At 41.2% G+C, this 25,044-nt stretch overlaps 1 protein-coding gene across 1 annotated transcript in view; it reads left to right on the forward strand.

Annotated features, from left to right (window-relative positions):
• Positions 1 to 1,270: 1,270 nt before the first annotated feature.
• Positions 1,271 to 25,044, forward strand: part of a1cf (apobec1 complementation factor) — a gene marked incomplete at both ends in the record, with an annotated part of 34,539 nt that continues 10,765 nt past the window's right edge. The window contains 5 exons of the mRNA XM_084323253.1: positions 1,271 to 1,369; positions 1,756 to 1,890; positions 2,371 to 2,501; positions 9,437 to 9,675; positions 20,392 to 20,556. Of these exons, the coding sequence (XP_084179379.1) occupies positions 1,271 to 1,369; positions 1,756 to 1,890; positions 2,371 to 2,501; positions 9,437 to 9,675; positions 20,392 to 20,556 (769 nt within the window). The remainder of the gene's footprint in view (positions 1,370 to 1,755; positions 1,891 to 2,370; positions 2,502 to 9,436; positions 9,676 to 20,391; positions 20,557 to 25,044) is intronic.

Consider the following 25,044-nt stretch of genomic DNA (forward strand, 5'->3'; position numbering starts at 1 on the left):
CGTTTGAAATAGAATTGAGCTGAATTCAATGCATTTTGAACCATTTATGAATTGCATTTTACACAGTTTTAGTTGAATACAATTAGCTGATAGTTTAAAAGTGACCAGATGACGCTCAGTTTTTACAGTGTAGTCTACACACTCTCCAGACCCACAGAGGAGGCATGTGGTAGTCTATACCCTCTCCAGACCCACAGAGGAGGCATGTGGTAGTCTATACCCTCTCCAGACCCACAGAGGAGGCATGTGGTAGTTTATACCCTCTCCAGACCCACAGAGGAGGCATGTGGTAGTCTATACCCTCTCCAGACCCACAGAGGAGGCATGTGGTAGTCTATACCCTCTCCAGACCCACAGAGGAGGCATGTGGTAGTCTATACCCTCCTCAGACCTACAGTAGGGCAGCGAATGACTAGGGGGGAATTGGCATAGTGACTAAATTGTGGGATGGGAACAAAGGTAGAAAGGCAAAAAAAAAAAAATACTAAATAGATAATAGAGTCTCTACATTACTAAACCAGCTCCCACTGTGTTTATTGAGAGATCAGCGTTTCAATCACATAAGGATCTATAAAAGAATATCTTATCTTATCCTGATGAAAATGCTTGTGTGATCGGAACATTGATCACTCAATAAACACACAGTGGGACTGGGAGCAAGTTGAACAGTGTGCTACTGCTGACTAATAATTCTGATGCTGATGTTCTGTCTGTCCTGCACCTCATTACCATGCTCTACCTTTTTCTTTTAATAGAGAGAGCCTTATTCCCAGACAGGGATCTGAACCAGTGTAGTATTCAGTATATTTAAGGTGCATTTCATAGATGTTTAACCTTAATCTTGTAGTTTTGTCATGAGGAGGACATGTGATAATCAGACATAAAGCTTACCAACATGTTCTGTTTCTCGAGAGCTTGGTCGTATTGGCCCCTCAACAACCTCAAGAAGATATCTAGTGAACTGCAGACCCTAACGGTATTTCCTCAACCATTTCCTCAACTTTCCTCAAGTTTTCCTGACTACAGTTGAAAATAGTTGAGGAAATAGCACCTGCAGCTACCCTGGGTGACATCATCCGGACAGAACACGTCTGTACGTTTTATATCAGATTACCACATGTCCTCCTCACAACAGAATGATGGGATATGATGAACTTTTACAGTTTTCTCATTTACGCCTCTCTCTCACCAATCTGTTTTCCTGCCTATCCTGTTTTCCAGTGAGCACCCCTAATTTCCCTGATTTACATATCGCTGTCAATCACACCCAATGGAATCCAATCAGAAAGCAGGGGACGGACTCACAGGCACGCAGAAGGAGGCGGCTCTCAGGGCGCTGATCCAGAGGACTGGATACCAGCTGCTGCAGGTGGGAGCAGAGAGAACAGAGATGTATGGTGTGGGACGGGATGGTGGAGGGATTCCATATCCCACGGGTCGGCACGGTAGCGCAGTGGTCAACACTGTCGCCTCACACCAAGAAGGTCCTGGGGTCCAAACCCCCCAGGTTATCCTCAATAGTTAGGAATGGGTTAAAAGAGGATACATTCCTGGTATATGTTAAAAATTATTCTAATTCTTAATTTGAATGTATTTACATGTACAGTATCTCAAATTTCTTCTATGAGTACTTGCTCCGAGGTGTTAAATGGTATTCTGGCTCCATCCAATGGCAAAGAATACAAACTGCATTTGACTGGGTAATGAAAAACATGGAAAGCTGAGGTCCCCCTCCCCCCTCTCTCTCTGTCTCAGGAGAATGGCCAGAGGCGATATGGTGGCCCCCCGCCTGGCTGGGATGGTACACCTCCAGAGAGAGGCAGTGAGATATTTGTAGGTAAACTACCACGGGATCTGTTTGAAGATGAACTGGTACCTCTCTGTGAGAAGGTGAGAGAGTGCATTTAGACAGTTATCTTTTCATTACCCCCCCCCCCCATGTTATTCCTACATGGGAATCCCTTCGAATGTATATATATTTTTTTTATGATGAATTGAAAATGGAGGACCCTGATGTAAACAAGATGAAAGGCTTTTTCTGGTCTGCATCCTCTTAGCAGTTGTTTGTATTGAGCCGTACTGTATTGTACCCATTCTGCAATCTGTTAATAAAAGTTTCAATCAATCAATCAATCAATCAATCAATTCCCATGGATCTCAACCGCCTTAATTCCTCTGTCTCTCTCTCACCATCTCTTTCTCTCCCTCTCTCCCTCTCTCCCTCTCTCCCTCTTTCTTTCTTTCTTTCTTTCTTTCTTTCTTTCTTTCTTTCTTTCTTTCTTTCTTTCTTTCTTTCTTTCTTTCTTTCTTTCTTTCTTTCTCTCTCTCTCCCACCCCCACTCTCTCTCCCACCTCCCTTTTTCTCTGTAGTTTGGGAAGCTGTATGAGGTGAGGATGATGATGGACTTTAATGGTAACAACAGGGGCTATGCCTTCGTCACCTTCACCACCAAACTGGATGCCAAGGCCGCCATGAAGCAGCTCAACAACTATGAGATCAGGTGGGTGAGCTCAGCCTTCACAACCCCAGCAGTTACTCTACAGATGGTAGAGGTAAACGGTACTCTATCCCCCCCCCCTCACAGTGAGCTGTGGTGTTCCACAAGGAAGCATACTAGGACCGCTACTCTTCCTAATTTATGCAAATGACATGTCGTCAGCCTGTGACTGCAACTTGTTCCTGTTTGCGGACGACTCAGCCCTGCTGGTCTCTGACAAGAACAAGTTGCAGGTTGAAAAAACCCTCAGCTCGGAACTAGGCAAAATCTGCATATGGCTCGCTGATAACAAACTATCATTACACATGGGCAAAACAGAGTCCATTCTCTTCGGTTCAAATAACAAACTCAGCAAGACCGACGGCTTCTCAGTTACAGTGGGTGACAATATTGTCACAAGAAAATACGAAATTACCTACCTGGGTTCCATCCTAGAGGCAAATCTTTCCTGTGACAAAATGGCATCCAATGTAAAAAAAGTCAACCAACGAACTAGATTCTTGTACCAGATCTCCTCTCTGGTAAACAAGAATACCCTGAAGACTCTGGCAGGAGCACTCATTCAAGGGTACTATGACTATGCGTGCACCTCATGGTACCAAAGCACCTCAAAGGCGCTTAAAACAAAATTACAAACATCACAAAACAAACTGGTCAGACTACTACTTGACCTGAACCCCAGAACCCACCTCACCCCTGCCCACTTTGACAACCTAGGATGGCTTAGATTAGACGACAGAGTACAGCAACTTGCAATGGGCCTGGTCTACAAGATACACTATACGACCGGGGTGCCCATGTACATGTCAAAATACTTCCCAAAGGTCAGTGAATACCACAACCACTACACCAGAGGAAGCTCACCAAATCATGTTAAACCCAGATTCGGCTCAAACAAGGGACTAACCACGTTTCGCAATTATGCCACAACAATGTGGAATGCCCTACCCAAAGCTATAAAGGAATGTGAATCCCTGCCCACATTCAAAACCGCTCTTAAAGAGCACCTACGGGAGGCTGCAATTCGAAACTGGCCACCGTGAATGCCCAAAACCCCCACCACCTCCTAATAGACAGTCTCCTCCCCACCGCATGTATATATTCCCTCCCCGCCGTATGTATATTTCACTCCCACCCACCCACCCACCCCCTCCTAATGTACAGTCCCCTCCCCATCATATGTATATACTCTGTCAGGATCTAGGGGTAACAGTACTGTATATTTGAATACCGTTTATGTCACAAATGTATCAGTACTAAATACCTATATGTCCCTATGCCATAAATGTCATGTATGTTGTGTATGTCATAAATGTCTATATGAATTGAAAATGGGGGACCCTGATGGAAACAAGACAAACGTCTTTCTCAGGTCTGCATCCCCTTAACAATTGTATGTATTGAGCCGTACTGTATTGTACCCATTCTGCAATCTGTTAAATAAAGTTTTCATTCATTCATTCATTCACAAAGGTCTACAGTGTTCTGCTGACACTCATTTATCAAAACTTATAGATAACATTTTTAAGTAGAGTAATCCGTATTAAAAAAAAAAAAAAAAAAACATCCACAGAGCTTTTAGAAAGGTGCGGAATAAGAGTATTGCTTTCCCCTCCTAAAACGATTGATTTTGTATCATTTAAAAAAAATTGGCGGGTCCAAAATGAATGTTGTTATTTACATGTTGCAGGCATGTATCCCCTCCCTACTTCCCATTTCCCCATGTGGAATGCACCTTGGGATAAATGACTGGATAAATGACATGCTGTTCAAAATCGACCTGTTTACTGGATAGGATGACGAGTAATAAAGGTTTCTAGGATTTCTGTATTAGTCAGTGACTATTCTGACTAATCAAATTATGAAGTTAGTGTGTTGATCTGTTTGTTTACCCAAGGAATATTTGCTGAGCACATATTAGATTAGATTAGATTCAAATCAGTGGCGGCTGCTGACCAAATTTCTTGGTGAAGCACAACATTATTATTATATTATATATTAAATGATATTTTTTAAACATCCCCAACGCTGCAACACCCCCATTCCTCCCAGGTGTCAGGCTCCTCATTCGCTTCCATTCATTTTGGGGACCATGTTTAAATATCATACTTCTGAAGTATAAACAAACTATACTGCTGTGACGATTTCAATAAAACAGATCATTCTGAGTCAAATAGCAAAACTGTACATTGGAATATTGGTAAACATATCGGTCAATCCCATTGTCCCGTGGGATTATGCCCCCCCCCCTCCCCGCGGCGATATTAATATTTGATTAGAAACGTAAGCAAGGCTTGCAGCGACTCATGTGGTCCTTGGGGGCTACCTGGTGCCCGCGGGAACCGTGTTGGTGTATTACACATGCAAGGCCACAGCGGGCCAATTAATTCATAATCACTGTAAAATATATATATATATATTTTAAATTCACTCACCACACAACAGCCAAAGCAGTGACCGATCCATTGAATATGGCAGCTTCTCCATCGTGACAAGTCCGTCTCGAGTCGAGACACGTTCTTTTATCCCATGGAAAGTGTAAACAATTGCACCACTTCCGGTATTTTTAGCTCATGGGAGGTTCGGGGGGGGAAGGCAGCGCATTCATTTGATTCCCTCACGCTCTCGTAAAAGTCAGTCAAATCTTACTAAAAGCACGAGCAGTGAACTCCAAGCCCACGTGACTGAACTCAAACTAGAAAGAAACAGACTAAGAAACGACGTAAACTCCATGATCAAAACTGCAAAAAAGAATTTCATCAATGACAAAACTGAGGAAAACAAAAACAAACCACGTGAACTTTGGAAATTACTCAATAATCAACTAGGATGCAGTAAAAAACTTAAAACCAGATTCTCAAACATAAACATAAAAACGGACAACACGCTCATCACAGACAAGCTGGATGTAGCCAATTACTTAAACATTTTCTTCACAAACATAGCCACAACACTGGTAAACAAACTACCCTCCCACTCAGGGCTTTATGGGGTAGAACACATAGTAGCTTACTACAAAAACCTAGGGGTCCGCAAGGACGACTTCAAGCTGGAAATGGTAACAACAGATGAGGTACTCAATAAACTGAGCGCCCTCCAACCTAACAAGGCCACTGGCCATGACAACATCCCCTCCAAATTCCTCAGAGACTCAGCAGCCGCCATCACCCCAATCATCACACACATAATAAACCTCTCCATAAAACAGGGACACGTCCCCAAGGACTTCAAAATTGCGAGGGTGACCCCTCTGCACAAAAAGGGCAGCAAATTAGACCCAGGCAACTACCGCCCTGTTTCTATTCTCACCTCCATCTCGAAAGTAATGGAAAAAATAGTCTATGAACAGGTCGAAAAGTACCTAGCGGAAAAAAATCTAATCTACGAATTCCAATCTGGCTTCAGAACATCCCACTCCACTGACACATGCCTTCTCTATTTGAATGACCACATCAAACAAGAGGTGGACGCGGGAAAATACTGCGGCATGGTCATGCTGGACCTACAAAAGGCCTTTGACACGGTCAATCACTCCATTCTGATTGACAAGCTAAAAGCAATTGGTTTTGATAGTCTATCGGTGAGCTGGATGCAATCCTACCTTGAGGGGAGGGAACAGATGGTGGATGTAAACGGTACCCTATCCCCCCCCCTCACAGTGAGCTGTGGTGTTCCACAAGGAAGCATACTAGGACCGCTACTGTTCCTAATTTATGCAAATGACATGTCGTCAGCTTGTGACTGCAACTTGTTCCTGTTTGCGGACGACTCAGCCCTGCTGGTCTCTGACAAGAACAAGTTACAGGTTGAAAAAACCCTCAGCTCGGAACTAGGCAGAATCTGCATATGGCTCGCTGATAACAAACTATCATTACACATGGGCAAAACAGAGTCCATTCTCTTCGGTTCAAATAACAAACTCAGCAAGACCGACGGCTTCTCAGTTACAGTGGGTGACAATATTGTCACAAGGAAAGATGAAATTACCTACCTGGGTTCCATCCTAGAGGCTAATCTCTCCTGTGACAAAATGGCATCCAATGTAATAAAAGAAAGTCAACCAACGAACTCGATTCTTGTACCGGATCTCCTCTCTGGTAAACAAGAATACCCTGAAGACTCTGGCAGGAGCACTCATTCAGGGGTACTACGACTATGCTTGCACCTCATGGTACCAAAGCACCTCAAAGGCGCTAAAAACAAAATTACAAACATCTCAAAACAAACTGGTCAGACTACTGCTTGACCTTACTCCTAGAACCCACCTCACCCCTGCCCACTTTGACAACCTAGGATGGCTTAGAGTAGACGACAGAGTACAGCAACTTGCAATGGGCCTGGTCTACAAGATACACTACACGACCAAGGTACCCATGTACATGTCAAAATACTTCCCAAAGGTCAGTGAATACCACGATCACAACACCAGAGGGAGCTCCACAAATCATGTTAAACCCAGATTCGGCTCAAATAAGGGACTAAACACGTTTCGCAATTATGCCACATCAATGTGGAACGCCCTACCCAAAGCTGTAAAGGAATGTGGATCACTACCCACTTTCAAAACCTCTCTCAAGGGACACCTACGGGAGACTGCAATTCAAAACTGGCCCCTGTAAATATCCTAACCCAACCCCCTCCAATGTACAGTCATTTACCTAGTATGGTTTTGTCAATAGTCCAATGTACAATTTTGTTTGTTTGTACAGTGTCTCCCCCCCCCCCCTCAATGTACAGTTTTGCTTGTTTATACAGTGTGTGTCCCCCCCCCCCCCAACCACCTCCAATGTAAATGACCCAGTATGGTTGTCAATATCCCAATGCACCCAACCCCCCCCCACCCAACCTCCTCCAATGTACAGTTTCTACGTCAAATGTATATACTCCCTTTTCTTGACTCCTTCTGTATCACAAACAGTACTGTATTTGCAAATCTGGTATGTCATAAATGTATAGATGTAGCAGTACTGACTATCTGTATGTCATGTATGTCATATATGTCCTGATGAATTGAAAATGGGGGACCCTGATGTAAACAAGACGAAAGTCTTTCTCTGGTCTGCATCCCCTTAACAATTGTGTGTATTGAGCTGTACTGTATTGTACCCATTCTGCAATCTGTTAATAAAGTTTTCAATCAATCAATCAATCAAACTCTCGTCCCCCCGCCCCCCTCCTCCTCACGAGCTCCATGTAACGCGGAAAGGCAGTGGTCTATGCCATGTCTCGCAGCTCCTCTCTGATTGAGTCTCAGACCGTCGAGGGCTGTCAATCATTCAACCTGCGTTCGTGAGTAGCGTGCGCAAAGTTGCACGGGCGGGGCTTAGATGACTCAAATAGCCTATTTTGATTGGATAATAGAATAAAAAGATCAACCCGTGCAGGGAAAGTTGCACTTGAGTGATTGACAGCTAGCCATTACTGACTGCAGGCCTGATCAGAGAGCTCAGAGCTGTCACTTTTGGCCATTTTTGAAGAAAAAAAAATGCACTCGAATTTTTTTTACAGAGGAAAACATTTCGAATAAAAAATATAATAAAAAAAAAAAATATATATATATATATATATATATATATTAGTGCTGTCAGGCGATTAAAAAAATTAATCTAATTAATTACAGGATTTGTAATTAATTAATCTAATTAATCGCATTTTAATCGCATAACCATTTTATGCCTGATATTCTATATTCTATAATCATATTTCAAATTGCATGTGTCCGGATGGCAGAATTCAGTACTGTATCTACAAAACCTTCTGTTTAATCATCTTCCATCTATTAATTTGCTTAGATTTTTCAGGTCTGGTCAATTTGAGCATAGTGTTATTCACAGTCAAAGATAAAAAAAAAATTATTGATATTCTCATTTGGTTCATTACAATTTACTCAAGCCTAGTAACAGACACAGTATTTCTGACACTGGGAATACATTCCCTGAGATCCATAGATGTCCCTAGAATCAGATACCAAGAACATGCAAATGGACCATATAAAAAAAGTCTGTAATGTGTATTCTACGTTCTTATGGAATGAATGAGATAAAAAAAAAAAGTTATTAAAAAAAAAAAAAAAAAAAAATATATATTTTGTAATTAATTTTGAGTTAATTTTCATAACGCGATAATTTGCTGTGTAATTAATTAATCTAATTAACGCGATAAACTGACAGCCCTAATATATATATATATATTATATAAATTAATAATAATTATGAATTATGAGTGAATTTGTGTTTCACTTGTTGTCATGGAATAACCTCCACTGATTCAAATCTATTGTCATCTTACAGCACAAGTACAGTACAACGAAAATAAGTTTGGCATCCAACCAGAGTGCAAATGTAACAGTAAAGCAATAGTAATATACAATGTACAGGTGATTAAACTGGAGTATATATAAATGAGTACTACAGAGTAATAATACTAATCATACAGCCGTATCCTCGCAACAAAGAGAGCTGCTATTGGTCGAGCGCAAGATACGTGACCGAACTCGCACCAATTGCGTCAAATAAAACTCTGCGGTGACCAAATATCCGTTCGCGAGGACCGATCTAGTCCCAACTTAAAAATTATGATTGCGCAAAATGGGCTATTTTGTCAATGGAGAACTTTTTGTTCCTAAATCTACACCAATCTATCTTTCACCCACAGTGAAAATTGTGTAATTCGCCGAGTTGGGAACGAGAATAGTTTTCTAGCCACTTCTCAGCCTTCACCATACGGCCTATATGGTAGTAAGCCATCCTGACCAGCAGTGTAACTAGTAAGAGTAGGTAAGGGATATGTACAGATATAGATATAGATATAGTATATACAGATATGTAAAAATCCTTATACTGTATGCAGGTATATTCAGACAGATGTGGATAAATATACGGTAAATATAAATATATATTCTGATATGTCATTTAATGTCTCTTCTTCTTACCCCTCAGGAACGGCCGTCTGCTGGGCGTGTGCGCCAGTGTGGATAACTGTCGTTTGTTCGTGGGGGGGATCCCGAAGACCAAGAAGCGCGAGGAGATCCTGACAGAGATGAGGAAGGTGACGGACGGGGTGGTGGAGGTCATCGTCTACCCCAGCGCCGCCGACAAAACCAAGAACCGCGGCTTCGCCTTCGTGGAGTACGACAGCCACCGAGCTGCCGCTATGGCCCGCCGGAAACTGCTGCCAGGTAGACATGCTTCATAAAACACCTTCCACTGATCACATCATGGAGCACTTTACCATAACAACAGGTCCAATCAATAGAATAGAGAGAGCAGAAAGTAAAACAACACCATTTAAGTCAAATAGAATAGAATAGAAATAGACCATCCTGCAATGCAAATCATCTTGGACATGTCCTACCAGCTTGCAGCTAGCAGTGCCCCATGGCCAGTTTATTTTCTTTACAATATGAGAGGTGTCTGATGATGGAGAATAGCCGAACTAAAATAGAAAATGTAAAGGTACATTATCCCTTTACAATTCTGAATGCCAAATATACCTATGAAGTTCCTGGCAGATTTCAGCATCATCACCACACCGGCCAATCATAAATCAGTGTTACTGAGTCACGGTCCAGTGAGTGGAGGAAAGAGTGTCAGGGTTGTTGTGATAAGAAATGCTCCAGATAAACTACCTGACTAGACTGACACGGGTTTATCACATCTTGCTGGGTTGGATTGGATTAACTTTATTGTCATTGCGCAACAAAGCACAACAAAATACAGTCGGCATCCAACTAGAGTACAAGTAGCACTAGCAGCACAGTATACAAACTTGGCAAATAAATGCGCCAATACTTAAATAAATAGGTAAATTAATAAATAGACAAACGTATGTATACTGTGTAGAGTGCACAGCAATGCCACAGCATGCAGATACACACGCAGGCACATAGATACAGAGATGGGTAAACAAAGGGTACTGTGCCATTGCACAATGACATTCAGAGTTCAGAGTTCACACACACGGGCTGAGCATAGGCAACAGAGAGAGAGAGACAGAGAGAGAGAGAACATCGGATATAGTCATAAAGATAGAGACTGTTCCTGTCACAGAGATTGCTTAACCTCCATGTCTTCTGTGCTGAATCTTAAGCCTTAAGGTCGCTTTCACACAGGGGCTGTTTGGTCCGGACTTTCGGACCAGAATTCGATAGTCCGGTTTTTCGGGTCTGTGTGAATGCGCGTCGAACTCGGTTTGCGGACCAAACAGTCGAACTCTGGTCCGTCTGAAAACGTAGGTCTCGGTTCGGCTTCATCGAACCAAACGCGAACCAAATATAGGAAGTGATTATTATTACCACTGCTCGCAGCACTCACTGCAAAACAAGCACACTGCATCTAATCTCTCTATCTATCTATATATCTATATATCTGTGCATCTTGGGAAGAAGGAAGAAAAAACGCGGCTTATTATTATTACCGAGGCGCGCGGCTTATTATATTATTAATAAAACAGCTACTTGTGGGCACTCATAAAAACACTGTGGTCTACAAGTTGTTTAGCGAGAGGATGGTGGTAATGTGCTTCAATAGAACAATGGATCAATGCCATGTCAAAACTCGGCTCCGCTGATCTGGAGGACTCGCAGTCCACACAGACACACACACACGCGCGCGCGCGCACACACGGGATCGCAGCCACACACACATTTCCACTGTCCAATAGACAAGCGCCCTTTTCGACCGCGTGACATTGTTCAGAAGGTCTCGGTCCGCCTGACAGATATCTGTGTGAAAGCAGGCGAACCAAATGAAGAATGCAACAATGTTGCAACTTCACCCCCAGAACCGCACAGAGTCCACCAAAACTATATGTGAAAGCGACCTAGTGATAAGAAAATCCATGACAATGTTAGTGTTTGTGCAACGATGTTTGTGTAACACTGATAATAATAATAACAATACACTTTATTTGTATAGCACCTTTCATGCAAGAATTGCAGCCCAAAGTGCTTCACAGCAGTGATGAAGACATAAATGGACATAAAATAGACATAGACATAAAATGAGCATAAAATTGGCATAAATATAGAAAGGCTTAAAATGAGCAGAGAATTGACATAAAATTAGTATAGAAAGACAATAATCATAAAATAGACAACATGCATTCATACGTTATCACAATTGACCTGTGCTACGCGCCCTATCAATCGATCGATAATACGCCATGAATGAACAAGTTGTTAATACTGTATCATAGCTGTATGCACTGGCGTAACTCTCTCTCAATGTGTGCGGGGGACAGATTTGGGGGCGTGGCGAGTGACGGCGATGGGGGGGGGGGGTTAGGGGGGGGGCCGTCTACCTAGTTTTTTTTTCTTTTAAATACCAGGGGTGCAATACCGCATTTTTCCAAGCGGTGGCGCCATTTCTCCATGTAAACGACACACTGAGTGAATGAATGAATGAAAACTTTATTTAACAGATTGCAGAATGGGTACAATACAGTACGGCTCAATACATACAATTGTTAAGGGGATGCAGACCTGAGAAAGACGTTTGTCTTGTTTCCATCAGGATCCCCCATTTTCAATTCATATAGACATTTATGAAATACACAACATACATGACATTTATGGCATAGGGACATATAGGTATTTAGTACTGATACACTTGGGCGACAGTGGCTCGGGAGGTAGAGCAGTCGTCTGGCAATCCGGAGGTTCCCGGTTCGATTCCCGCTCCTCCCGGGCAGCGTGTTGATGTGTCCTTGAGCAAGACACTTAACCCCTAATTGCTCCCGATGAGCAGGTTGGCACCTTGCATGGTTGCCTCCGCCGTTGGTGTGTGAATGTGTGAGTGAATGGGTAAAAATGTGAGTAACAAATTGTAAAGCGCTTTGGATAAAAGCGCTATATAAAAAAGCAGCCATTTACCATTTACCATTACATTTGTGACATAAATGTTTTAAGCGCCTTTGAGGTGCTTTGGTACCATGAGGTAAGCATAGTCATAGTACCCTTGAATGAGTGCTCCTGCCAGAGTCTTCAGGGTATTCTTGTTTACCAGAGAGGAGATCCGGTACAAGAATCTAGTTCGTTGGTTGACTTTTTTTGAGCTCATACAGAAACAAGTATTGTTGTGACAAATAATAAACAAATTTGAAAGGTTTATGGTGAAAGAACATTTATTATATGGTGCTTCAATTAGCAATTATGAACACAGTAATACAAGATATGCATGATAAAAAAAAATACATGCTATGTTCCTGAGAAACACTACTATACAATATACAATTTTAGCTCTTAATGTATCTATCACCTTTATCTATCACCAATCACTTTTAATCAAATTTAATTACAGGTACAAAACATTAACATAAATCACTCTTATGCACTGGTACATAAGTTATATAACAAACCTGTTTCTATGTAGACTACTATACAATTTTAACTTTGTCATTATTATACTTAATGTATCTAAACTATATTATACAAGAGCCACATCTGTTCTTTCCTTAAAGTGACTTTATATACCTCATTCCTTTAAAGTGACTTCTCCATTATTTAAATTGACATTTTCACATTTAAACTCATCCAATGCTTCCAAAGACATGTTGTCTCCGATCATGGGCAGAGATGAATTCCTCACAGAGTTCTCTAATGTCAAAGGCATCAACTCTTTCTTGATGTATATGACAAACTGCCACACTGTTCAACCTTTTCTGCTTCATGGAGTTGCGAAGCCAGGTCTTCAACCTCCGGAGTCCGCTGAAACTCCTCTCAGCTTCAGCAGAGGATGAGGGAACAACCAGCAACAGCCTCACAAGGACCTCCACCTGATCAAAAAGACCTCTGACTTCAGGCAACATGCCTCTCAGGATGTCTGCAGCTTCTGTGCTTGATGCATAGGTGTTAGTTGCTTTGAACATGGCTAGCTGAACATCCAGCATCCTCCTGTTCATCTCTGGATACTTGTCCACAATGTCATCACTTTCTCCCCTAATAAGCACACCCTCCAACTTCTGAAGCACTTCAAAGCTTCTTTGATTAAACCGCTCTCGGAATTGCAGATCTGCTGTGTCCAGTATTTTGAAGAACTCCCCTCTGAAGAAGTCCACAGAAGTTGCTGGGACATGTGCTGCAGCGTCACCAGTTAGACGTTTTGGAGGGTTGCGGATACGAGGCATTTCCATCGGATCGATGTTTAGTGAGGTGACCAGCTTTGCGGTGTTGTCAAATATCTGTGAATGAATGAAAATTTTATTTAACAGATTGCAGAATGGGTACAATACAGTACAGCTCAATACACACAATTGTTAAGGGGATGCAGACCAGAGAAAGAATTTAGTCTTGTTTACATTAGGGTCCCCCATTTTCAATTCATCATTATTAGTCAGGATTTTCAATTCTTAATGACATTTATGACATAGGATAGGGACATACATATATAGTACTGTTATATTTGTGACATATACCTGTTGGAATCTTTCCTCTGTTCGTTTCTTGTGGAGAGCTGTCTTGACACACTCTACTGCAGCCTGCATCCCTGTGATTGTGGTGGTTCGCCTTTGCAAGGATTTGTTGAGGCATTCCATTGCCTCAAGAACCTCCAAAGCAAGATGGAGTCCCAGAACTGTGTTTCCTTTCTGGAATCTGTCAAGCAGACCATTTGCCTTTGTAGCTGATTCAGAGCCAGTTGAAGCCATCTCTTCCAAGCTGAGTAACACTGCCGCATACTGATTGAGGACTGCATGCACTGCTGCGACTCGCACAGTCCACCGTGTAGGACACATCGGCTTCAGTGTGGTGTAGGATCCATGTGAAGATGTGGCAATGTTGCTGAAGATGTTCTTGAACTTGCCTGAAAGTCCAAACAGACGCCCCAATTCATGGACCCATTGCAGAGCATCACGGACTACAGATGAAGCTGTGCAAGTTGCCTGTGTTATCAAATTAACACAGTGAGGACCACAGTGTACATACAGAGCCAGTGGCTGTGCTTGTGAAATATAGGCTTGTGCACCAGAATATTTTCCGGACATGTTTGCTGCTCCATCATATGTCTGTCCCCGGAGCCCATCAAGAGACAAACCAAGACGAAGCAGCACATCTTTGGCTACATTTGCTAGGTTTTGTCCAGTTGTGAGCGACACTTCATATAAACCAACAAATTCTTCATGGGGAATAAGGTTGTGGTCAACATAGCGAAGACAGATTGATTCCTGTTCGGTCCCAGTGATGTCCTGTGTTCCATCAATAATGATGGAGTATTGCAACTGTGGTTGTGATCTGATTTCAGTGGCTATATCTCTAATGATGGATTTTGCCATTATGTTCAACATTTCATTTTGGATTTGGGGGCTTGTGTAATCGACACGTGAATTAAGCCACTCAAACAACTTGGAGTCATCAGCTGATCTCATCCTGAGTAACTGAGACAGATTTCCTTGATCTGATTCATGGCCTCTGAGAGCCAGACCTTGTCTGCCCAGGAATTGCACACTGCTCATGATCTTCTTCAAGCATGACATGGCTTTTTGCTGTGATGCTGCCAAAGCACTAGAAAGCTGAGCATTAATAGGATTTGGTTTCTGATAATGTTGCATAACTGCAAGCTTATGAGACTTGCTGTTTGTATGATCAGTAAATCTCTCCACAGCCTTTTTCCAGTTTCTGAATCCAGCAGAAACAAATGCTGGATCAGTGTATTTCGCCAGGGTAGACTTCTCACGTTGAAATGCTTTTGCACAATAAAAGCACAGGACTCCACTGTGTGTATGACTGTAGTGAATCCAAGAAAATGCTTTAAACCATTTCTCTTGGAAACGTAGCGTTTTGTTTGCCAGTGTTTGACCTGGTATTTCTCTTGGATTGGGCTGATATGGCTTATTTGCATCCACCTGCAGAATAAACAAACCCAAAAAGAGAGAAACCATTAGAACACGGGTATAGGTTTACTAACTTTATTTATTTGAACCATGGGGACAGCGTACATTAATAAAACATTAATGCACCAGTGTTCCATTCCCATTATTGATTGATTGATTGGAAATTGTATTAACAGATTGCAGAATGGGTACAATACAGTACGGCTCAATACACACAATTGTTAAGGGGATGCAGACCAGAGAAAGAATTTAGTCTTGTTTACATCAGGGTCCCCCATTTTCAATTCATCATTATTTTGTCAGGATGATTGCAATGAGTTTGTATCTTGTTTGCAAATGACTATGTCTTGCTGATGGACTCTGTAAACAGGCTATTGGTAATGGAATGCAACCCATCACATTCACAGGTTTGGTGTGAGTGCTCGGCCTGAGTACCGGTAATCAGACCATGACATCGTTCACACACCAAACCTGAGGGGAGGGGGCAGGGAGCTCTGTGTCTTCCATCTATCCAACCATCCACTACACAGTCAAATATGTATTTTGTTAAGACATTATTGTTACTTACATAATTTCTGTCATTCAGTGGTGGGGATAGTGCACGCTGCAGCTGTGCATCTACGTTTACAGGCACTGTCTGTGTGCTTTCAGAAGCCGTATTTGCATCCTCCTGCAGAATAAACAAACCCAAAAAGAGAGAAACCATTAGAACACGGGTATAGGTTTACTAACTTTATTTATTTGAACCATGGGGACAGCGTACATTAATAAAACATTAATGCACCAGTGTTCCATTCCCATTATTGATTGATTGATTGGAAATTGTATTAACAGATTGCAGAATGGGTACAATACAGTACGGCTCAATACACACAATTGTTAAGGGGATGCAGACCAGAGAAAGAATTTAGTCTTGTTTACATCAGGGTCCCCCATTTTCAATTCATCATTATTTTGTCAGGATGATTACAATGGGGTTGTATCCTACCCACCCCCCCCCCCCCCCCCACCTCCAATGTACAGCCCCACCCCACCTACCCAACCTCCTCCAATGCACAGTTTCTATGTCAAATGTATACTCTTTTTCTGGATTTTTTTAGTATCACAAACAGTACTGTATTTGAAAATCTGGTATGTCATAAATGTATAGATGTAGCAGTACTGTCTATTTGTATGTCGTGTGTGTCATATGATGAATTGAAAATGGGGGACCCTGATGGAAACAAGACGAAAGTCTTTCTCAGGTCTGCATCCTCTTAACAATTTATGTATTGAGCTGTACTGTACTGTACCCATTCTGCAATCTGTTAATAAACTTTTCAATCAATCAATCAATCATGGACTTATGAACCACGATTATTTTCAAGAGAAACAAACAGGCAAATAGCTATAGCTATATAGTCAATCTGGACAAATACATTAGGCCTATATTAAAAAAAGAAAATCTGCTAAAATGCTGTTACTTGCCTTCCTGTTTCGTGGTGGTGTCGTCACTGCTGCTGGTTTAGCTCCGGGCGACAGCGTAGCAAAACTTAGTTTGCTTTGAAGAAGTAGCTTTCTCCTCTTGGGCGACGGTGCCATCTCGTTGTTGCATGCACGCAGGTAGGAGTCGGACATAGCACTGAATGTCTTATCTTATCTCTCTTTATACCGTATGTGATGACGTATTTTAACACACACCTCGGCTGAGGGGACGACCCGAGCTATTATTATGCAAAGACGAGTACTTTAGCGAGTGGGTACTTGGCCCGTGCAAATGCGACCCCCATCTACTACTCTTTGCATACAGGTAGTCAGACGGGGGGGGACATTAACTGCATTCTGAAAAAATGGGGGGGACCCATTCCAAAGTCCCCCGTGCCAAATATGCCCCTGGCTGTATGCTCTATGAATGAACAAGTTGTTAATACTGTATCATAGCTGTATGCTCTATGAATTAACAAGTTGTTAATACTGTATCATTAACTGTATGCTCTATTCCGCTTCAACACCACATACACTCGGACCCCAGTCACAAATGAGAGGTGCCTCGATAATGCGCTATGAATCAAAATATTGTATCCCTTGGCTGTAATGACTGATCCCCATCCGCCCATATTGAATATTGTAGATTTATACAACAAGATAATGTCATGGTGTGAATAAGGTTTGTACTTTTAGTAAAAACCTTTTTTCAATGGTTGCTACTTTGGGATGGTTACTTTTCAAATATATAATCCATAACAGTTTACTAAATGTTAGAATCGTAATCATCATTGATGTCATCTACACCAGGGCTGGACTGGGACTAAAAATCGGCCCTGGCATTTTTGGCCCAGACCGGCCCACCATAATTGATCGGACACCACCCACCAGTACACCATCCTTGCGGTCCCCTTATATATGCGTACCTACTGTACTATTCCCCCAAACCACTACAAAGCTGGGTAGTAAGTGCCATTGGTGGACAAGTGGACCAGTATACTCACTCGCTCTTGGCTGAATCTTGTTTTGGGTGGTGATGTAAAAACATCTGCAATATAGCAGGCTCAGGATGGACAAAGTAGTCTATAGCCCAGGGGTAGGCAACCCTAGGCACGCGGGGGCATTTTCATAGGCACAGGGGGCAGCATAAAAAAAATATATATATATATATTATAATTTTTCTTTTTCTTTTTTTTTGCTTTGAAATATTATAGTGAAATATTTTGCACTGTTGTCGCATTTATCTTGTTGAAATCCTCCCACAGGTTATTTTTACTACCACATATTTAATTGAGACCCTTTATTTGTTTATTATTTCAATTTAGCTGGAAATACATTGCTACATCATTCAGTAACATTTGCAGAGCCTTATAACAAAAACATTATTACGGTCACTATTGTGACCAGTGGGATTAATCAACAAATTGTATTATTTATTTTTCTATTTCATTGAACATTGCACATATTAAAAGCCATTTTTTTACTCAAAATGTGAGTATTACCAAGTCAACTTATGTTCTTAAAACAATGACAATAAACATAGTTTTATTAGGTTGAAATAATGTGGTTGTGTACTTATTTTTCTGTTAACTTATTATGGATTATGGACTCCTATACGATTGAACCGAATGGGGCTTAAACAAGACTCTCGATGCTCCTTATGTCTAAAGGGTGATATCGGTACATTTATGCATATGTATTGGGAATGCCCCCCTGTTAAGATATTCTGGAAAGAAGTAACCACGCAATTATCAGATTTTTTTATTTCTGACCATACCTGTACTTCCTTCGGTATTGTTGCTGAATAATGTCTCTCAGTTATCACACTCTGTACATGTAAAGAGGCTAATCTTGTCCGGTTTTACGGCTGCCAAAAAGCTAATAGCATCACGTTGGATTCAACCGGATAAAATGTGCCTGAAGGTATGGATTCTTACCTATCTTGATGTGATTTATTTAGAGATATCTACTGCACGAATCCTAGGTGTTAATGAAGCCGGCATAGCAATTTGGTCAGATGTGGTGGAGAAGATAAAGCATAGCATATGACTTTGTAATTTTTGGTATTAAACGAAATAATGGTTGGATTGTCCAAGGGGGGTCCTGAGGGGGGGGGGGGGGGGGGGGGTAAGTAGAGCGAGCAAGAGCATATGTATGTATTGTATTGTATTGTAATTATTATGTATATATCTTGTAATCTACATTTATATTAATTCAAATACTGGACTGTTATAGTCCTGTGATTTATTGTGGATTTGTACTGTTAATGTTTGTGTGTCTAGTTTTATATTATGTCAAAAATTTTAAATAAAAGAAAATGTGTTAAAAAAAACATATTATGGATTGAAAACTGAAAACCTTAATGCACAGTAACTGAACTCAATATTTTTAAGTTCTGGTAACTTATTATTATTTATTTTGTTACAGTGTAGTCTTGCGATCAATCAAAACTTATTTACACGATATACCTCACATTCACCCTCCATTCACATCCTGGTGTTCTCCATTAGGCCTGTAGGTGGAGCTATGACAGCACACGTACAGTACACACACCGATGGTGTGTGATGTGTCCAAAAATGAATGGGCAAATGTGAGTGAAATGGTCACACTGTATGCAGCTGTTTGTCTGCATTGCATTCGCCCCCCCCCCCCCCCCCAACTCAGATTTAGGGTTGATACAACCATCATAATAATATTGTTAATAATAACAATAACAATAATGATGTAATAATGTAAAAATTATCATTAAAAATACCTGATTATGAGAAAAAAAAATTTAGATGCATGGAATATTGTTGAGGCACACTAGTTACGACTATATTTCAAACAGGCACTCCATGTCAAAAAGGTTGCTGACCCCTGCTATAGCCTGTTCATCCCTGTCTCTCTCCTCCACAACCTGGCTTGACTAAACATACAGTAAGGAGAGAGATGATTACAATTAACTGGTACATTCAGGTCTAGAATTGTTAGAATTCCCTGACAAAGATGTACAATTTAAACAATACCATACTGGTAATGAGCAAATAGTTGTTTATTCAATTAATGCATGGAGCTGTTCCATCTTATTTCATTTGATACTAACTACTCAGTTCATACAGATTTCAAGTATTCAAATATCAATGATGAATATTGCATAAGGTTTACACAGTTAATAGATCACCTTTTTGTTTTATATTCATGTTCAGAGAGGAGTAATAGTTAGAGCTTTGTATGTGATTTATATGGCAATTAAATCAATGGTGTGCTTGTTTGTTTGGGGAGTTTGACCTACAGTTAATGTGCCTAGTACCACGTGAATGTGCATGGTCAATGGACAGCACAAAAACAATTTGTGTAAAATGAAATGAGGTTTGCATATATACTCTATCAACACAAAGCTACAGTGCGTTTAATTAGATCACCCTGCATAAAGTAGTCCATCTAGAGCTAGACTCGTATTTTTCAGTCCAGGAAATTGTAAAATTGGGCTCATGGTTTATGTGTCATTAATTTATGCATTCATACATATATTCTCTCTCTCTCTCTCTCTCTCTCTCTCTCTCTCTCTCTCTCTCTCTCTCTCTCTCTCTCTCTCTCTCTCTCTCTCTCTCTCTCTCTTAGGTCGTATCCAGCTGTGGGGTCATGCCATCGCGGTGGACTGGGCAGAGCCAGAGGTGGAGGTGGACGAGGATACCATGGCAACCGTCAAGATTCTGTATGTCAGGAACTTGATGCTGCAAACCACAGAGGAGACCATAGAAAGAGAGTTTAACAGCATCAAACCAGGTTAGATGCACATGCACACGCACGCACACACACACACACACACACACACACACACACACACACACACACACACACACACACACACACACACACACACACACACACACACACACACACACACACACACACACACACACACACACACACACACACACACACACACACACACACACACACAAAGTTCTGTGGAATGGTAATGTTAGACCTCCAGAAGGCATTTGATTCAGTGGATCACAACATCCTGTTAATGAAGCTTAGGGCCCTAGGCTTTAATGAGGCAGCTCAGAAATTGATTGGTTCCTACCTAACAGGGAGACAACAGGTGGTAGATATAAACAGAGTACTCTCCAGTCCTCGGACAGTAGAGTGCGGGGTCCCGCAAGGGAGTGTATTGGGTCCGCTCCTCTTTCTCCTGTATATCAATGACCTGAAAGCAGCTTGCTCATGTGACCTTCTTTTATACGCGGATGACTCCGCCTTACTAGTGTCTCACAAAGACAAACAAGTGGTTGTGCAGAACTAGAGAAGGTTAGCGACTGGCTAGGCTACAACAAGCTGTCCTTCCACGTGGGGAAGACTGAGTCCATTCTATTCGGGTCAAAGGCTCCGAAAATCGCCAGGTTAACATTAGAATAGGAGATACTGTTCTCACAGACAAAACATCTGTGAAATATCTTTGTTGCGTCCTGGAAAACAGCTTATTAGGGGAAAGCATGGCTCACCAAGCACTTACAAAGATCAATAACAGGACTAGATACCTAGCCAGAATCACAAATTTTTTAGATCAGTCAGCGATGAAGATTCTTGCTGGAGCACTCATACAGTGTCACTATGACTATGCGTGTGGCTCCTGGTACAACAGTGCCCCCAAAAGTCAGAAAATAAAACTACAGACATCACAAAACAAGCTAATCAGGGTAATACTAAGGCTACCTGCCCGAACCCACCTTGACCCATCTCACTTTGAGATCATGAGATGGCTTAAGGTGGAAGACAGAGTAAACCAGATAGGGATGTGCCTAGTTCACAGAATAGTGCACGGGGTAGTGCCAGTGTACTTTAACAACTACTTCAACCGAATCAGAGACACCCATGCATACCAAACTAGGAGCAGCTCAACTGACTTCGTGCCAGTCAGATTCAGAAGCTGTATGGGGAAGGAGTCATTTTTATATTCTGCAGCTGTCTATTGGAACAGTCTGCCCAGTGACCTGAAAATCGTAGACAATGCCGTTAGATTCAAGTCCAGCCTGAAGACATGGCTCAAAAGGGACTATACTTGACCTAGACACTTAGCTTAAGGCACCCTTGCATGTTGTATGAGTCTGTTATGTATATAAATGTTAAATGGTATATGTGATGTGTTGTGATGTCACATTTTGTATGATGCATGTATTAAGCATCACACTCCCCCACCCCCCTACAAGGACCACAATGGAAATAAGCTCTGAGCTTTTTTGTGTTTCATCCTTGGCAGTATATCCTGACTGTGCTCTTCTGTCACATGTTTATTTTTATATTGTCAAATAAAGTCATTCATTCATTCAGTCATTCATCAGTCATTCATACACACACACACACACACACACACACACACACACACACACACACACACACACACACACACACACACACACACACACACACATAAACACACACATGCGCATACATTTATAACTTATTTGAATCCACCAATTAACTTGTTAAAGGAAAACTGCAACATTTTGGGAAATTAGCTTATTTAACATCTTCCCTGGAGTTAGACAAGAAGATACATACCTTTTTTGTCTCTCTGCATGCATTAGGCTTAGGGAACACCCGCACCGTTAGCGTAGCTTAGCTTCATCACTGGAAGTGGGTCAGACCTTTACCCTGAAGTTCCCTACAGTCCCCTACAGTCACGAAATACACTCCAAATACAACTCCAAAACGTTCCTGTAAACATGTTGTGACCTGTGTATTTACCACGTGGAGAAATAAAAAATAATTGAATTCGACATTTACGTTTTCTAAGCAGATATACTCGGAACAATCTTTTGCCGAACCACTACTCTCTGGGCTCAGTGATTTCACGTCACCAGTGTTACTTTCTAACGTGAGGCCAGTGTTTGTTTACATTTTCATTTCATTCAAAGGATCCGAACCGATTGAAGTTATTATGGATACCATGACTGTGGTAAGTTTTCATTTATGTTTTTAGATGGAAGGCTGTATTCCATCTGTCTAACGTTAGCGAATATTGTGAGATTGATGAATAGGACATAGCGTTGCTGGACTATCGACCTACAGTAGTTAGCCCCTTTCGTGACTGCGATGCACGGCTACAGGGTTTGGGCGAGTGAATCCACACTTGTGGTATTATTATAACTAATTTATTGTGTAACGCTAGCCCCTTAAAACTTACCACAGTCATGGTATCCATAATAACTTCAATCGGTTCGGATCCTTTGAATGAAATGAAAATGTAAACAAACACTGGCCTCACGTTAGAAAGTAGCACTGGTGACGTGAAATCACTGAGCCCAGAGAGTAGTGGTTCGGCAAAAGATTGTTCCGAGGCGTACACTTTAAGACCATTGACAACATGGTTTGATCCCCAAGCATCAGTATCCTGGAGAAAATTAGAAGAAAATATAGTAGCCCCACATAGACTGAAGGACATAGCATACACTAAAATATCAATTAAGCAATGCGAACGGAAATTTGGCCCCATAATTACTCATGCGATCCGGATATGGCGTGAAACACAAAAAAAACATTCTAATCCACATAAATGGCACAATCATACTCCCTTATTCAATAACAATGCACTCTTGATTGGAAAACGACCTATAAGATTCCCTATATGGGAAAAGCAAGGCATACACTCATTAGGTGATGTTTTTAACAAACAGGGTTTCTGTAGCTATGAAGAAATACACAACAAATGTAATCTCACCGAGTCCACAATTTTTTTTTACACACAGTTATTGTTATGTTTGAAGTCTCAAGGTGTTCCATTAAAGATACCAATTGAACACCACAGATACCACAAATTCTTCTATGAAAGAGAGACATCGAGAGGTTTTGTTTCAGATTTTTATCATCAATTACTAACGTCCTCGTATGAAACCCTCCACCTAGACTCCGTCTGGAGGAGGGATATACCAGACCTGGAAAGCGATTTTGATTGGCAAGAAGCCTGGGCAAATATTCGATTTACATCAAGGAACCCAGACCATCAACAAATAAATCTTAACTATATTCACAGGACATACTTGACTCCTATAAGACTGAAAGAAATGGGTCTTAAACAAGACTCCAAATGCTCCTTATGTACAAATGGGGACGAGGGGACATTTATGCACATGTACTGGGACTGCCCACCAGTTAAAATATTCTGGAAAGAGGTGACCCAGCATTATCAAATCTCTTAACTCTGAATATACCTGTACACCCCTCTGTATTACTGCTGAATGATGTTTTTGAGAATGCAGTACATCCACAGCTAAAGAGATTGGTTCCAACCGGAAAAAATTTGCCGAAAGGTCTGGATTATTACATATCTCGATGTGATTTATCAAGAAATATCTACAGCAAGAATTTTGGGTCTCAATGAATCAAAAATGAAAATGTGGTTAGAAGTGGTGGAGATAATAAAAGATAGCATATAATGGTAGTGTCTGGTTAGGAGCGTGGGATAATGGATGGATTATCCAATGCGGGGTCCGGGAGGGGGGGTACAAGCTAGAGCTAGAGCATATGTGTGTAGGGTATTAGATAGCAGGTATTGGGGGTATATCCTGTATAAGACATTTAACTATATGGTGATTTCATTGGATGTGCACTGTTAATAATGCTTGTATATCTTATCGTGTGTTGTCATGTTTGTTTATATGTTTGTTTAAAAAATTATAAAAAAATAAAACACAAATTTTTTTATTTCGAATCAATAATTTTTTTTATTTCTCCACGTGGTAAATACACAAGTCACAACATGTTTACAGGAACATTTTGGAGTTGTATTTGGAGTGTATTTCGTGATTGTAGGGGACTGTAGGGAACTTCAGGGTAAAGGTCTGACCCACTTCCAGTGATGAAGCTAAGCTATGGTAACGGTGCGGGCGTTCCCTAAGCCTAATGCATGCAGAGAGACAAAAAAAGGTATGTATCTTCTTGTCTAACTCCAGGGAAGATGTTAAATAAGCTTATTTCCCAAAATGTAGGAGTTTTCCTTTAAGCTGTAGCCAATTGGGGGACCCTGTTGTCCTCGTCATAAATCTATCAATACAGACCGTCGAACCAGACTTAATTAATGTTGCGTTTCTTTTTCAAATGTAGCCAAGAGTAGAGACACTAACCCTGTCAAAACACCAGTCAAAGTGTATATTTCAGCACTAAGATTGTTTACCAATGATTTTAAGTGTTATTAGCTAAATATGAGTTTCTCTGAATAATGTGAATTCTTTGTGTATCAGAAAAAGGTCAGTAGTCACTCGAGGAAATGAC

The sequence above is a fragment of the Notolepis coatsorum genome (genome assembly GCF_963971535.1).
Source record: "Notolepis coatsorum genome assembly, chromosome: 10".
In the NCBI taxonomy this organism is placed as follows: Eukaryota; Metazoa; Chordata; class Actinopteri; order Aulopiformes; family Paralepididae; genus Notolepis; species Notolepis coatsorum.